We start from the raw sequence: 15,601 nt of genomic DNA, 5'->3' as shown, positions 1-15,601 counted from the left end.
AAGCCAGTGAGTCCTGAGACTGGAAGGGAAGTGGGGGGTCTTCCAGTTCTGTCTCAGGATTTTGCCAGTTAGAAAGCTGAGATCTACAGAGAAAATGTCCTCGCCTGTGTTATTCAGCTGGTGGTCCCTGTGGCTCTGGAAACCACACCCAGAGCTCTGGGCTCAAAATCTGTTGTCCCCTGGTCACCCCACATCTCTTAATAAGACCCCTCTCAGCCAGCACATGATCATGGGAACTTCCTGTCCCAGCTTCCCAGGAAAAGAGGCAAATGCCCTGAAGCAACCCCAGAGCAAGGTCCCTATGCCCTACAGGCTAGAGCCCCCTCCCTGCCCATGTGTAGGTCCTGGAGGTCACCCTCCGGCTTAAGCCACTGTGCTGGGTGAGGGCCTATTTGAGAAGCAAAGGACACTGGGTCACTGTCGGCCATTCCTGCCTACCAGAGCAGGGCGTGGGGATGGCTGGGGGTAATGAGGGCTCTGGGCAGGGAACTCCACACTCATCTCCAAACAAGACTGAGACCAGAGTCATCCCCACGCCTTGCCAACTGGCCGTGGTCACCCGCAACCAGGGAGGACTCTTTCTCGTGTAGAGGGAATTCTCTCGGTTATCTGTGGGAATGAAGAGGAGAAGTCTGGGAAATGGAAACATAAATTAGAAATAAAAACAGCACTGGACCCATGAGCGATCCGAAGCCGCTTGCTCGAAGCTACATTTGTGATCAGAAAGACGGAGTCCCCGCCTCTCCAAACACTCAGGGCTCAGCGGACACTTGAGCGAGTCACATTCCCTGAGCACACCCTGCTGGGTGGTGGGGACGGGCCTGGGAAGGTGACATGGGGGGCGGGGGACTGGGGGGAAGGGACGAGAGGCCTTGACCGGGAGACAGAACTGCCCCTGGATGTAAACATCACCATGGAAACTCCACAAGACTTGCCCGAAAAGGTCCTTTGCCCTACTTCTCCCACTCCTCGAGGGTGGGAGGGAGGGTACCACCCGGGGGCTACACCGTGCTCTCCATCACCCACTCGGAGCTGCCGAAAGTCCCCCGGGCCCCCACAAGGTCACTCTCCTCAAATGGCAAGAGCATGCCATTGACGGAAAGGCTGCGCTTCGTCCAGATGTTTGAGACCCTCCGGGGAGGACTGTAGCCACCGGGGGCCACCCCTCCTGCAGCGGCAGCCACAGCTGCAAAGTCCCCCATGTCAAAGGAGTGGCTGCGTTTGGTCTTGCCCTCCAGGGGCAGAGGGAGCAGGCTCCTGGCCCGGGCGGCCGGGGGCCCTAGCAGTGGCTCTCGGTCTGAGTGTTGGGCCCTGGCTGATGTCCCGGACCCTCTCCCTGCTGGAGTCCTGGAGTCTAGCAGCTCTTCCTTCCTCTGACTCTTGAGGTCCAGGGAAGCAAAGGCCCCCATCAAGCGGTCAAGGTTGGGTTTGGGGCGGGTGGCAGGGGGTGGAAGTCTCCAGGGACCCCGTCCCAGCCCCGCAGCCTCCCCGCTGCCCAGTGAGCTGGAAGAGGAAGAGTCGCTGAAGCCCACCAGCTCGTTCCGCACCACCACCTTGGGCCGCGGCTGCAGGGCTGGCAGGGCTGGCCCGGCGGGCGCGCTGCCCGGAGGTGGAGGCTGGGCCCCATTGGTCTGCGAGTACACGTTGCTGACAGCGGCTGCTGCCATCTTGCTGGGGACCTCCTGATTGCAGACCTTGTAGCGCACCATGAGGATGACGATGAAGACCAGCAGCGTGGCCACGATGATGCCCCCGATGACCAGGATCATGGTACCACCCAGGATCTGGCTGTGCATGGACTGGCACTGCGGGTAGTCAGCCTTGGTGAAGAACTGGGCGCAGCCCACGATGTTGGTGGCCGTGAGGGTCGTGGCCGTGTCATCCCACATGGCCAGCACGCACAGGTCGTAGCCTGTCCCCGACACCAGGTTGTTGACCACGAAGGCCTTGTTGGAGGCTGGGATCATCCTGGGGAGGGAGGTAGACATGGGGTAAGGGAGGGCGCAGTGGAAGGTCAAGGTGACAGGGACGCAGAGAGCCCCGCAGAACCAAAGAAAGAGCAACAGGGAGAGGAGGGACAGGAAAGGGGAGATGGGGCAAGGAGAGGAGGAGGAGGACAGGGCAGGTGACAGGCAGGTGACAGGCAGGTGATAGGCATGGGCACAGAAAACAATGGGAAAGCAAGGACATAAGGAGCGAGACCCAGGGAGGGGGAGCCGGAGAAAGGCCGTGGAAGAGGAAGTGTGGGGAGTTAAGGGAAGGATATCAGAGAGCAAGGCAGCAGAGGAGGGCAGGAAGCCACCCAGAGGAAACAGGAAATGGATGGTGGAGGTGAGAGAAGCAGCAGAGGACAGTGCAGAGGGGACACACAGGGAGAGGCAGGGGGGACACCAGAGGCAGAGATTAAAGGAGCGAAGAAACAAGACTTAGACAAAGGGGCCCCCGCCACCCCCTCCCAGGCCTGCTGCCAACATCCCCCAGTCTCTGGGACGTGGAGGTTGGGGGAGTCAGGTCAGCCCTGCCCTGCTCCAGCCTGTCCTGTTCTCTGGGGCGCCTCAGGACACCAGCACTGAGCCCTCTCTGGGCCAGGTGCTCTGCTGAGCCACACAGGGTCCTGCCCTGGGCCACCCACCAGCACTGGCCCCACCTGCAGGGCTCTCTCCTGAGCCAGGAGGGCTGGTGACTGCACTGGGGGCCTGTTGGGCTGGGGGTGGGGTCAGGTGGGGTTTAAGCAGAAGTGGGGGGGAGTGGAGAACCGAGCTCCCCCAGGGAAGGGATGGACACTCCCCACTCCAGGCCACAGCAGGTGGCCCCCCCAACAGCTCTGGGGAAGTTTCTCAGTCAGGAGGACCCTGCTAGGGCCTCCACCTTCAGAACCGGCCTAATGGGGCAGCCGTCTCCCACACTGGGGTCCGTCCACTGCAGCCTGGGCCCCTCCTGCTTGGGCCTTCCAGACATAAGCATGGACGCAAGGCCCCATCTCTAATCGAGGGCCCACTTCTGTTTCCAGGGGTGAGGCCTCCTGCAGAAATACCCCCTGGGCCTGAAGGAATGCCCTGTAGCCTCCCTGGTGGCCCCTCTTCTACCCCAACCCCCTATTCCCCAGGACTTGAGAACGAGAAGGCTCCGTCCGCCCCTCCAGCCCCGAGACAGGCCACAGATTGAGATCTCAGATGTGAAATACTGAGGCCTGAGCACACCCACCTGAGAGATCAGGGCTGACAGGCAGATATTGACATCCTGTCAGTGCACGGCCCGGGAGGCTCTGCTGTCCCCCCAGCTCCTGGGTCCTGCTGCTGGGGAAGTCACACTGGGGGAAAGCCCCTCAAGCCCCTCTGCATCCCAGAGGGTTTGGGGCACAAGAGGCCAGAGGGGAGGAGAGGTGGATCTGTCTGAGGACTCCACTGCCGCAGTTCTACCTGGCACTGTGCCCTCTTGTGAAAGAGTGCTTAGGGCTCTCATTTCGCAGGAGGAACGGCTGAGACTCAGAGAGGGTAAGTGATTACCAGAGGTCACACAGCTGGGACTGCTGGGATGAGGCAGTTTGGGGACTTTGACTTTATTTCTAGGTCCACAGTCTGGGCTTGTGATGGATACGGGGATGCATTTCTTCATTTCAAGTCCTGTAGGGCCCATTGCAGCTCACGCTCCACCCATAGGATCCCTGGCCCCCCGGACAGAGCCCAAGGATCCCTATGTGACCCGTGTTCCTGGGGACACTGGCAATCCCCAAGCCCAGTTCCTCCTCCCTGAGGCTATAGATGCAACTTGGCGAGGTGGGAGCTGGGCACACCCAGAATGATGTCAGTGGTAAGAGCAACTAGCAGCTGGCACCTGAGTGCCAGGCTCTTGTGGTGCCCTGTGCCTGTCAACTCGGCTCTCCAGAAGCTCTCTGGGTGGCCGCTGCCATGATGCTCCTTCTGCAGTGGGGGACAGAGCCGGGATGCAGACCCCAGCAGCCCAGCTGCCGTCGCCGTGAATCCCTGCCCTCCACCACCTGGAGGGCTCGGGTGACTTGAAAAAGCAGAGCCACCGGAGGAGGGGGGCGTGCTGCGTCCTGGACACCTACAGCCACATGGCTGTCCCCATCACTCCCCAACCACCCAGCACAGGACCTGCCTCGAGACCCCTGAGGTCATCTCCATGTGCACCCACCTTCTGGGAGGCAGGCGCTGCGACTGTTGCTGTCATTACTAAAATGACAGTGAAATGAGAGTGGCTCCCAGGGCCTTGCCTTGGGCCAGCTCCATCCTCAGCTCTTCAGAGAGCATGAATACTCACATAATCCTCCCAGCAATTGTCCAGAGGTAGTTACCACGATGGCATCTCCACTTTATAGACAAAAAACTGAGGCACAGAAAGGTTACGCTACCTGCCTGAGGGTGCCCAGCCATGGCCTGGGGCCCCAAACCAGGCAGTCTGGCTCCATGGCCTCCACTCCTCCCAGACACTGCTCATCTTCCTGCTGTCCCTGGGTGACTTTGGAGCCCTGCCTGCTTCCCAAATAAGGGAAATCATAATGGAATGAAAGCTAGTTGGACCAAGCTGCTCATGGAGGTGCCATTGGGTGAGGCTGGTTCTTGGCAGGCTGCTGGCACCAGGGTTGCAAGGTCAGCCTGGAAAAGCCCCCCAGGGTATCTAGCCCAGCAATGAGGCAGGAGGAATAATCCTGCTTCCCCAGGCCAGGACCAAGAGCCAGGAGGCAGCTCCTGGATCCTCTGCCCCTGTGGGGTGTGTGTGTGTGTGTGTGTGTGTGTGTGTGGTGTATAGGTGTAGCATGTATCTGGTGTATGTATGTGGTGTGTGTGGGTTTGGGGTGTGGGTCTGTGGTGTGTGTGTGTGTGTGTGTGTGTGTGTGTGTGTGAGCGTGTGTGTGTGTGCGCAAGCCCATGCATCTGGGCAGGAGATGTCAAGGAGAGCCAGAGCAGCTGACTCAGCAGGCCCCAGCTGGCAAGGTCAAGTTCATCTCTGCTGCACCAATAACCGGGACTTGCAGAGCCCTTACCTGGGGCTGGGAAGTTCCCATGCATATCTCATATAAGCTCCTGCAAACCCCTGAGGAAGTTAGCATCATTCTGATTCAGAGGAAGAGGAGGCCGAAGAGTTTGCACTCTTCCCTGGGGGAATGATGGAGCGGAGACCAGATGGGGTCCACTGGGATCCCACCCTTCTTAGTCTGAAGCCAGGCCGCTCCTGGATCCAGGTAGCAAAGACAAGCCACATGAAAAAGTCACATAGAATGGCCACTCTTCAAATTCTAGTGACAGAAATGGAATTCCCTTGCCACCCCGTGCTCTGTACACCCCATCACACCCCCAACAGAGCCATCTGCTGACCCTGGTTGCACTGGGGGCCTGGACTCCCCCTCATGCCCACCTGCCCCTCCCTGGGGGGTAGTTCTGCTACCTGAAGGCCCCCTGCCTCCTGATGCCACGCGCAGGCCCTGCCTGGGCCTCTCCACTTCTGGTCTGGACAGAGGCACAGCCGCCACACAGATGTTCTCCATCAGGTATGCTCCTCAGAAGTCCCCTCAGCCCACCATCTCCAGAGTGATCCACCCAAGTCTTGACTGTGACTGTGTCCCTTGCCACTGACGTGCTGGTCAAGGGCGAGCCATGACTTACAAGAGACGGTCGCAGCCGCAGCCTGAGCATCATCTCCTTGTCGTCCCACCTATACGACCTCCAACTTTGCTTACTTAGGCAGGAAAACATCCCAGAATCAGTGGGGGCCTGTCAGGCAGAGGGCTCAGTGGCAGAGGGATAATAACTGAGGGCAGGCTTACGAAAGGACCCATTTCAAGGAGGTGGGTAGGGCATGGGGGACCACAAGGGAACAGGCAATAACCCAAGGCTAGTGTCACCTAGCTGTCACCCCCTGCTGTCCCAGGAAGGACAGAGAATCACAGAGGTGGGTCTTGCTCATAGGATGGCCCACCGAAGAATCCTGTCCATGAACTGTTTATTCCTGCTCCATGATCAGCTGCCCAGAAATTGAGAGTAGGCCTTACAGTTGTGAGCAACTTGGCATGGGCTGTCACATCCAAGCGCATGATGGTATTTTCTAATGTCTGTTACATAATTACAAAAGCATTCAGACAGGGAAGAAACAGAGCTGGTCCTTTTGGAGGAATCTGAGAAGCAGCAAAGGAGAGCACAGTTCCTGAGCCTCAGCCCTCAGGACCCCTGGCCTGGCTAAGTCCTGGCCGGGCCGTTGCCCTCTGCACTGCAGGATGTTTGCAGCACCCTGGCCTCCAGGACTTGCAGTCCAGAACACACCCCCAGCTCTACAAACCAAAAATGTCTCCAAGCATTACTGAATGGCCTCTAGGGTCAAAATCACCCCTCATTGAGACACAATGGCCCACAGGATTGGGGTGATGGAGTTTCCAGGGTCACTTCCTGGGGTGGGGACCCAACAAACAAGTAGCCCAACCTCCCTCTTCCCGGCCCAACCTTCTGCTTCTCTTCTCCATGGCAGAAGCCCACTGAAGGCAGAGCCCCTTGGTCTCAGTGGTCAGCATTCCACCAGAGCAAGGTGCAGGAGGGGAGAGTGCACTTGGGGACAATGACATTAACTGAATAGCCAGAGGTCTCCGCCCTTTGAAAACCACATTCCTGAAACCCTGATGCATTTCCCTCCATCACGTAAACTGGCGACGTCTCTGTTAGCAGAAAATATGAATTGCTATTTTAAGTTAAGTTGCTCCAACGTGTTAAATTTAATTAAGCTCACACACTCTAAAACACAGTTTGAAATTGCAATCCCGGCGCCTACCCAGGAAAACAAAGCAGGCCTAAATGGCTGTTTCTGAGTCAGTCTCTTCCTCTCCCTCTCTCTACCCCCCGCCCCCACTCCCTCTCTGTGTTTTTATTCATTTGGCATTTATTCATTCAGCTGAACACTATCCAACAATCTTCAGCTGACCCCAGAAGTTTAAGAAGAATTCACAGGCAAGAGCAGCCCAGTCATCCTGCTGTTTTCTCTCAAATTTGCTTTCCCTCTTTCCCTGGCCCCCTCCCTAACCGCTGCATGGCAGGGAACTACATTTCCCATGCTCCCTTGCTCTTCCCAGGTTCCTGTGCCCTGGGTCTGCCAGGTCCAGCAGGCCAGTGCAGGCTAGAGGGTGGGAAGAGGGAGAAGCTGCTGTGACACAGTCTCTCTTCCTCTTCTTTTTTCCAGTGCTTTCTCTCTGACAGCCTGAGTCCCCTCTGGAGGCTGGCTCCTGGTTCCAGCTCCTTCCAGAGAGATCTGGATCCCCATCCTGCTGACACCCCCTCCTTATGCTCTTCCAGCCTTGGATGGGGCGGGGCGGTCACTTCTCGCCTAGGCTCATCTGTGGTGCTCCCTGTCTCCTGGGTGACCCCCAGCCACTCCATCATCCGCACAAGCCCTTGCTCCGAAATTTCTTTGGAAAGACTCGCAGGGCTCTTTCCCTCTCTCTGACAGAATCCTAAGTGACACAGGAGGTAGCTTTGATGGGATGCCAACATCCCATTCACACCATCTTTTCCTCGTAGGTGGGATTAGACTATCATTTCTCCACGCCAGCAGCTCACATCTTGGCACTGCCTGGTGTGACTCCAACTAGGGCGTCCCTTACACTCCCCAGGTCTCCATGCACTTGGGCCGCCAGGTCCAGTGCACTAGCGCAGGCACGGGTTGGTCCCCTTGCATGCAGGGTCCCTCTCCCCAGAAAGGCCATCTCCTTCTCCACCCAGGTCCTCACCCTCTGAGGCTGATGCAGATATCATTTCTGACCCCAGCCAGAGCATGTCCTGCTGCCTCTCCTCAGCCCTCAGCGCCTTCCCCTCAGGGCCCTTCTCCCTGATGACGGCTGGTTCATGCCACCACCCCCTCGAGGACCAGGTTGTGTCCTATCCCTCTTTGTACCTCTGGACTCGGGGTCTGGGTTGCACCTTGGGGGATGTGTGCTTGGTTAGGTGCTGAGGGTAGAGTCCCTTTGTGCATGGGGAGGGGCTTATTGAGACTCACTGGGGACTAGCGCTAGGCTCTCAGACACCGCTGGCCTGCGACCTTGCTGCAGAGAGTCTTCTGTGTCCTTCAGGCTCACTGCATGGGCCCCTGAAGGCCATTCATGGATGTGCATGTATGGGTTTGGGATGCATGAGTGCAGGGTACAGGTGAGTGTGTGTGTGTGAGTGTGTGTGTGTGTGTGTGAGTGTGAGTGTGTGTGTGTGTGTGTGTGAGTGTGAGTGTGTGTGTGTGTGTGTGTGTGTGGGTGTGTGTGTGGAGTGGAGGTGTTTACTCCTGGATCGTTTGTAAGGGTTTGATCCCAGGCAACATTAGCCACTGTTAGGCCCCTCTTCTACCCAGGCCTAGCCCTAGACTCCCACATTCCCTGACACTGGGAGGGGTCACCCCATGTGACCTCCCAGAGACATCTGCAAGCTGGTCCTGCTCTTTCTTAGCAGCACAGTTTACCCCCAGAATACACCCCTGGGGCCTCAGGGCCCAGGATTGGGAGTGGGAACAGGAATTGGGGGGATTCTGAGTTTCCCCCTGGGCCTCATGGTGAAGCGTAAATGACCACCTCAAGCCACTCTCCCCTCTTGGGCCCCTCTAGACTTCCTCCCCAGCCTCCCTTGCAGCTAGGGATGTTTGAGGACAGTACATTCTGGCAAATGGAATGGGGGACACAGTGTGCCACCAGCTTTCTAAGAGCCAGAGAGCCTCCCCCACATGCTCCTTCCCTTCGCCCCTGGACCTTGCGGTAACCTGACCTTGATAAGCCCTTCGGGGAGCTGCAGACCCAACCTGAGCGTCTCCTGCCTGGTCTGGCACACCACACTGAACATCAGGAGGCCAAGAAAGACATCAAATCCTGTTGTGTTTGAGCTTCTCCATTTTTGCAGCAGCCATGAACCTCCCCCAGGAATGCAGCCCCCAAGAGAAGACAGGTGGGCGGAGTCGCTGGCCTTGTGCAGCTGTGTGTTGGGGTGGGGGGTGTAGGGTGCTTTTGTGTGAGGAGGAAATGGGTGCTGGTGTCGACGTAAGAAAGCAGCTCCTTCCTTTCCTGAAGTTGTCAAACACCCCTTTTATCTTCGGGGCTCCTCCTGCCCCATCCGTCTCAGCTCCCCCAGCACCTCCCCTTTGCAGAAGCTCTGCCCCCCCACCTCCCCTCCATCAGCGATGCGCACAGCTGCCTGCTGAGCCCAGCACTAATTTGGAGAGGCCACGTCAAGCTCCCCGCACCCCTTCCCTGGCTCGGCATCCTCATTACCAGCCCTTCATGGACCCGTGGCCTGCCAACCTCTTCAGCCGCCTTCACATCTCCGACCGCATGAAAGGGCCTCATTAAACCCAGACAAGAGGCCCTGACTTTGCAGCCTCTCCTTCCTCTGCCGAGCCCCTAAGGGGCCTGCTGGCTTCCCTGCACAAACCCAAGGCAGGAGAGGAGATTGGATGCTCTATCTGCACACCCTGCATGGGGTACTTCCTGTGAGGCTGGCACTTCCTGCAAGCAGGGTCTCATTCTGCAAACTGACTCTGATGCAGGAATGTTGCCCCACATTGCAGATGAAGAAATGGAGGCTGGGCAGAGAGGCTGCCTGCACAGGCCTGCCAGGCCACCCAAGCAAGACTTCCCTATGCAGTGTTACCTGGGAATCCTCCAATTCCGCAGCCTCAAAGTCAACCAGCCGTGGATTGGAAATATTTGAAGAAAAAAAAAATCTGTGTACAGACTCTTTTTCTTACCACTATTATTGCATCCTCTTAGGTGCTATGAATAATCTGGAGATGACTTAAGAATACAGGAGGATGTGTGTAGGTTATATGCAAATACTATGCCGGTTCCATATAAGGGACCTGAACATCTGCGGATTTGGGTACCTGCAGGGGTCCTGGAACCAGTTCTCCTCAGACATTAAAGGATGACTGTACTGTTTTACTTAAATTGAACTAAGCAGAATGAAATTTTGGCAGGAAGTAAGTCTTTGAGTCAAGCCAACTGTTTGATGGCAATTATCAAAGAAGAAAACATGTTACCTTGCAGTAACAGGTAACGGTTACTGAGCATCTACCATTCGTCAAACGCTGTTCTGAGTATTTTACATTATTAATTAATTTAATTTGTATAGCAGCCTGTGAGGGAGGTGCTATTATCATCCCCATTTTACAGAAGTGAAAATTGAGGCTCAGAGAGGTTATGAGATTTGCCCAAGTTCTTGCAGAGTTTTGTGCTCAGCCAAGATGAAAACCCAGAACCCTCGTATTTTCTCAAGCTATGTGGAAAGTACATTTAATTTTGCTCCCCATTTTAGAGACAGTGATTAAATGAACTTCCTGAGGTCACACAGTCAATTGGAACAGAGATGGGATCTGGTGAGAGATGATGGTGGTCTCAGGGCTTCATGCCAGTGGGAGGTCTGAGGGAAGTAAAGAGCCACGTGGATACATGTGGGCACAGTTTTGGGGCAGAAGGAGCTGCCTGGAAAGGCCATGCAAAGGCCCTGAGACAGGAACAGTGAGGAGGTAGCATGGCTGGAACGGAGATAGAAAGGGAGGGTGGTAGGGAATGAGGTCACCAAGGCAGTGGCCAGGAACCAGGTTCTAGAAGGTTTGCAAATATGTTTACTCTTGTGTTCCATCTCTGAGGGTTTTCTGGGTGCCAGTGTTGAGAAGGATTCTGAGGTTGCATTCAAACTCTGTGGGATGGAGTGTTGTGCATCTGGAAGACCCCGGGCCCCATATTTGATGGTCCAGGGATTAGAGGAGTCAAAATTATCAGAATTACCAGTGCAAGGCATGTAGTCCCCTCTACTGGTGCCAAACACTGGTCTTGCCTGAACACAGGGCCCTGAGTGAGGACCGGAAGAGGTGCAGGGCTGCTCTTCAGAATGGTGGAGTATGCAGAAACCTCAAGGCCCCAAAGGTCAGGCCTTTTATCCACTTGCAAACCAGAGCCCGGGATGAGGAACTGGCTGTGACCCTGCTCACTGCCTTTGCCCCTCCTGAGAACACGGGACCCTCCCAAGTGCCCCTGCCTTGGTGGCTCCACCGGTCAGTGAGCCGAGGAGACACTTCCTTCCATCATGGCTGAGACTCTGAGACGAAGCGCCCAGCCAAGGCCTCCAGCCTCAGGTGCATCCAGACATTCCTTCCACAGCCCTGGGGACTGCAGGCAGAGTTAAAGGTCAAACCTCTGCCTCTGGGTGTCCTCCCTTGCTCCCCTCCCCCAGCTGCATCTCCACAGCAGTCAGAGGGATACAGTTAGAATATACGTCAGTCCTGTCCCTCCTCTGTTCAGTGCCACCCCAGTGAAGCCCATCTCATGTAACCCAGAGTCCTCCATAGTGCACAGGTCCCAGGTGATCTGCCTCTTGCCTCACGGATTCCCTCTCCAAATACTCCCCCTGCTCACTCTGTAACCTTGGCTGCCTGCAGCTCCTCAGACCCACCCAGGGCTTCTTGCCACAGGACCTTTGCACTGGCTGTTCTCTTTGCCTGTATGCTCTTCTTCCAGGTAGCTAGATGCTCACCTACCTACCTTCTCCAAACTTCTGCTCTAAGGTCTCCTCAGGGAGACCATCTCAATCACCCTATGTGAGCTTCCGCCTACCTCTACCCTGGCTCCCCCAAGCCCTTTACTCTGTTCATTTTCCTCCATTGCACTTTGCCTGACAGACATTATCTCTCACTCCCTGTGCTTACTGTTCAGTGTCTGTCTTTCTCTCCTTCCACTGGAATGTCAGCTCCCTGAGGTCAGAACTTTTCCTCTCTTTTGTTCCTGGATTTCCCCAGGGCCTAAAACAACACTTGGCACATAGTAAGCCCTTGACATCCTGAGGTGTCGTAGTGTCCTCTGTGTCTTAGTGTCCTAGGAATGTCCTGTTTCTGTAAAATGGGGTGTTCGTCATCTCTGCCTTACAGGGTGTCCTGAGGATTCAGTCAATTACAATTCATGAAGAACCCAGGTCAGGGTCTGGCACAGAGGAAGGTCTGCGTGAGGATGAGCCACATATAGGAGTGGGCAATGCTTCACCCCACAACCCAGAGAGAGGCAACCCTGGTGCTGGTTCATCAAGCTGGAAGCTGGAGATGGGCGGTGCCTGGTCCTGACTGAGCATGCAGGGAGCCATCTTGGGTGTGGCACTTGCAGGGAGCCATCTTGGGTGTGGCGCTTGCACACTGCCGGATGTGCCACTTGTTTTCAGCAGACACAAGGACAAAGCCCTGGCCACTACTAGAAATTAGGCCACAGTGATCTGAGACCCAGCAGGCTGTCTCTGCACCCATCTCCCCAGAGTAAGAGCTTACCTGGAGACAGGTGAGCTGCCCCATCAGGAAGGCCCTGCCTTTGCTTCCTGGCTGGGGAACCAGGGCAGACCCTGCTGCCTGTGCCTGTGTGGCAGCTGCTGCTTCAGGGTGCTCCTTCACAGAGTGGAGAAAGCCAGGAGGTTGGGGACAGGTGCCAGTAATCACTACCAGGGCTCCAACCCCTGTGCCACCAGTGACCAGTTGTGTGACCTTGGGCATGCCACTTAACCTCTCTGTAAAAGGGGCAGGTGATGGAGTCCCTCCCAGAGTTGCTGTGGGCTGAGATCTGGGGTCTGTCTAGGTGCAGCCCTGGGCCTCCTGGGCCCTTCCGTCCAGCACTGCCTTTGCTGGCTCTCAGCCGGCGGCTGGCTTCTTTCTAGTTCTCCTGGTCATCTCCACTCAGACCACAGGAACAAGAGGGGCCCTGACAGTCACCGGATTCCTCAGTCCCTCAACATAGGCCCCTCTGGCTGCAGCACTCTGCTCCTGCACTTCCTGGGACACGCCAACTGCTGCCCCCCTCCTAGTTCTGGGCAACGCATCCATTCCTGATGCTCAGCTCAGGTGGGCTGTGTTCTGAAAGCCTGCTCCTCCCCTCCTCAGGGACCACCCATCTGTCCCTAGTGCAACCCCAGGGGTCCGCCTGGAAAGCTCCTATGTCTTTCTTTTTCCCCTGGCTGACTTTCTCCAGTTGTGAGGCCACGCCACCCCACTTCTCCAGAATTAGCATCCCATCCTCCCCAGCAACTGCCAGGCACAGATCCCAGTGCTTCTTAGCTGCTCCCCTCCCGTCAGGTGATTTGTCTTAGGACCCACATTCTCCCCATCAGATGTCACGCTTCTCAGGGCCACTCTGAATTCCCTGGGAGCTGCATCCGTGGGTGGCCCACACTGAGCCATCGGTGAGACCCCCGGGGCTGCTCCTGAGACTCCTTTCTCTCTCTGTTCTCTTAGAGCAGTGCTCTGTCACCATGGGCTGAGCCCACCAGGACCAGCCCCCTTATCCCATGCAAGGCCTCTGTCTGTCTGTCTGTCTCTCCTTTCTCTCTGTCTCTCTTCATCCAGGTCTTCACAGATGTGGGACTTCCTGGAGGAGCTGAGAAGAGTTTGCTCAACAAGTCATCGTTTACAGAAAAACACAGAAGGTGTCAGGTCAATTATACCTTGTCACATACAGAACGGTGGGAGCCGAAGATTCCCCACCAGCTGTGTCCAGGATGCGCTAGGACAACCAGCTGGCGCCGAGTCAGCACCACCAAACATGGAACCGGATGGCACGATTCACCTCCATCCGCAGACCCGTGGATTTCACGGGACAACACCCAGGGGCAAAGCCAGCGCCAGCATCCTTCAGAATGCCACCACAGTGCTCTCTTCAGCACACATAGACTAAAAACTGGAACCTTACAGAGAAGACGAGTGTGACCCCTGTCAGAGGTGACATGCACATCTGTGAAGCTGTCACCATTTTTTGGTAAAATTCTGATACATGCTACAACCGGGATGAACCTGGAAGACATTGGGTGCAAATGGACAGATACAGTACACAAAGCACCTAGCGTGGACACACTCAGAGAGACAGAGGGCGGGAGGGTGGCTTAGGGGCTGGAGGAGGGGGACGCGGTTGCTGTCTGAGGGTGCCCATCTCACACTGGGATGATGACTCCTAGAGACGGACAGAGGCGATAGTTACACAACACGAATGAACTCGATGCCACCAAACTGTCACTTAAAAGTGGTTAAAATAGTCCCTGCTACACGCGTACATTTTGTACCTCTCTCTCTCTATATATATAAAATGTTATCACAAAGCAAATTCTGCCAGGGGAGCAGGAAGAACAGGGGTTGCTGGGAATCTGTGTGTCGCTCCAGCAAGGCTGAGGACGCTCGGGTGGCCAGCAGTGCACACAGGGGCTGCTTAGTTCTGTTGCCCAGGCTGGCTGGCCCTGTCAGACCTGGGGCCACAGGCGGCATTGGAGAAGGTGCCCAGTGGGGAGAGTGGCCCCTGACCATCTGCTTGCTCTTCTCCATACTCATTGAGGGTTGAAGACTGGGGCAGTTTCAGGGCAGGACATGGCAGGAATCCAATGCCCAGGAGGAACTGCTGAAGATGAAAACCCAGTGACTCGCAGCACCTGGGCCTGAGTTCAAACCTTGCTCTGGCACTGACTAGCTGTGTGACCCTGGGCAGATTACCTGACCCCTCTGCCCAGGATGCCTAACCCTCCTTTATGAAATACTGTGGTCATAAAGCCAAATGTCTGAAGGTCAAGTTCAAATCCACCCCTGCCATCTGCCAGCTGAGTGACCTTGGACAAAGAGGTGTTTCTCTCGTCTATCAAACAGGAAGGCCCACACTACTACTGAAGCCAGATTTAAAGTTAGGTAGTCAGTGTAGTTAGGTAAATCGGGTCTAATATCCAGTGAAATCTACAATGGAGGCCATGCTGAGAATGATTCCGGGAAACGCAGGACAACTCATGGAATGTTAATGAAGTCCCGAAAAGGCCCTAGGCCAAAGTCCACCTCAAAGAAAAGTTAATGGAGCTCAGGAAACAACCCCAACAGATTTGGAGATAGCCCATCCCAGAGAAGTGATAAGCCCATCCCAAAAGGTGATAATTAAGTCCTTCCTGCCTGTTTGGCCCACCTGTGTCCTAACCCTTCCCCCTTGCATTCCATCACCAAACCTATAAAAAGGGGAGACAACCGCACTTCCACGGATTCCACCTCTTGGGTCCCCTTCTTCCTCCGGGAGAAGTCTTTTCTGCTGTCCTTTAATAAACTTCTAATTTCTACTCTGACCTTGCCTTGGCGTGTGCTTTTCTGGTGTTATTCTTCAACATCGGGGAAGCAAGGACTCGTCACTGGTCAACAGCGGTAACACTACCTGCCCTCAGGACTGCTGAGGAACCCAAAGAGACGCATCCCTCCTGGGACAGGCTGCAAGTGGCAAAGCATGCACCAGTGTGAGCTGTCACCTTTATATCCCAAGGATATTTGGTATGACAGCTTGGTGGAGAAACTGGCCGATGCTTTCTTGGGGGCTGACGCGTGGCCTGCTGGTCATCTGGCTTGCAGAGCTGCTGCATCATCTGCCCACTGCCTGGGCCCCTGGAGAAATGCCCTTCCAGCAGTGGTCAGGTGGAGCCCACTCAGCACTTCCCTGGGCTGGTTCTGCTGATCCTCCCAGACACCACATCTGCAGCGAGCAGACAGGAGGGAGGAAAGGGAGGAGGCGTGGCTTCAGGAGGGAGACCTCTGCTCTATCCAGACAACTGCAGCCTCTGACAGAGTCCAAACCCAGGAGCCCAAGGAA

At 55.9% G+C, this 15,601-nt stretch overlaps 1 protein-coding gene and 1 non-coding gene across 2 annotated transcripts in view; one reads left to right on the top strand and one right to left on the bottom strand.

The window, feature by feature from the left end:
* Positions 1 to 686: 686 nt before the first annotated feature.
* Positions 687 to 15,601, bottom strand: part of Lrfn2 (leucine rich repeat and fibronectin type III domain containing 2) — a 163,714-nt gene continuing 148,799 nt past the window's right edge. The window contains exon 3 of the mRNA XM_027943485.3: positions 687 to 1,968. Within this exon, the coding sequence (XP_027799286.1) occupies positions 1,002 to 1,968 (967 nt within the window). The 3' untranslated portion in view covers positions 687 to 1,001. The remainder of the gene's footprint in view (positions 1,969 to 15,601) is intronic.
* Positions 13,649 to 13,754, top strand: LOC114099433 (U6 spliceosomal RNA). Its single transcript, XR_003583894.2, has one exon. It is a non-coding gene; the product is annotated as a U6 spliceosomal RNA (small nuclear RNA).

This window comes from Marmota flaviventris, chromosome 6 (assembly GCF_047511675.1).
Source record: "Marmota flaviventris isolate mMarFla1 chromosome 6, mMarFla1.hap1, whole genome shotgun sequence".
NCBI classification, from domain to species: domain Eukaryota; kingdom Metazoa; phylum Chordata; class Mammalia; order Rodentia; family Sciuridae; genus Marmota; species Marmota flaviventris.
The sequence above is the reverse complement of the archived record's forward strand: the minus strand, read 5'-3'. Positions and strand labels throughout refer to the sequence as shown.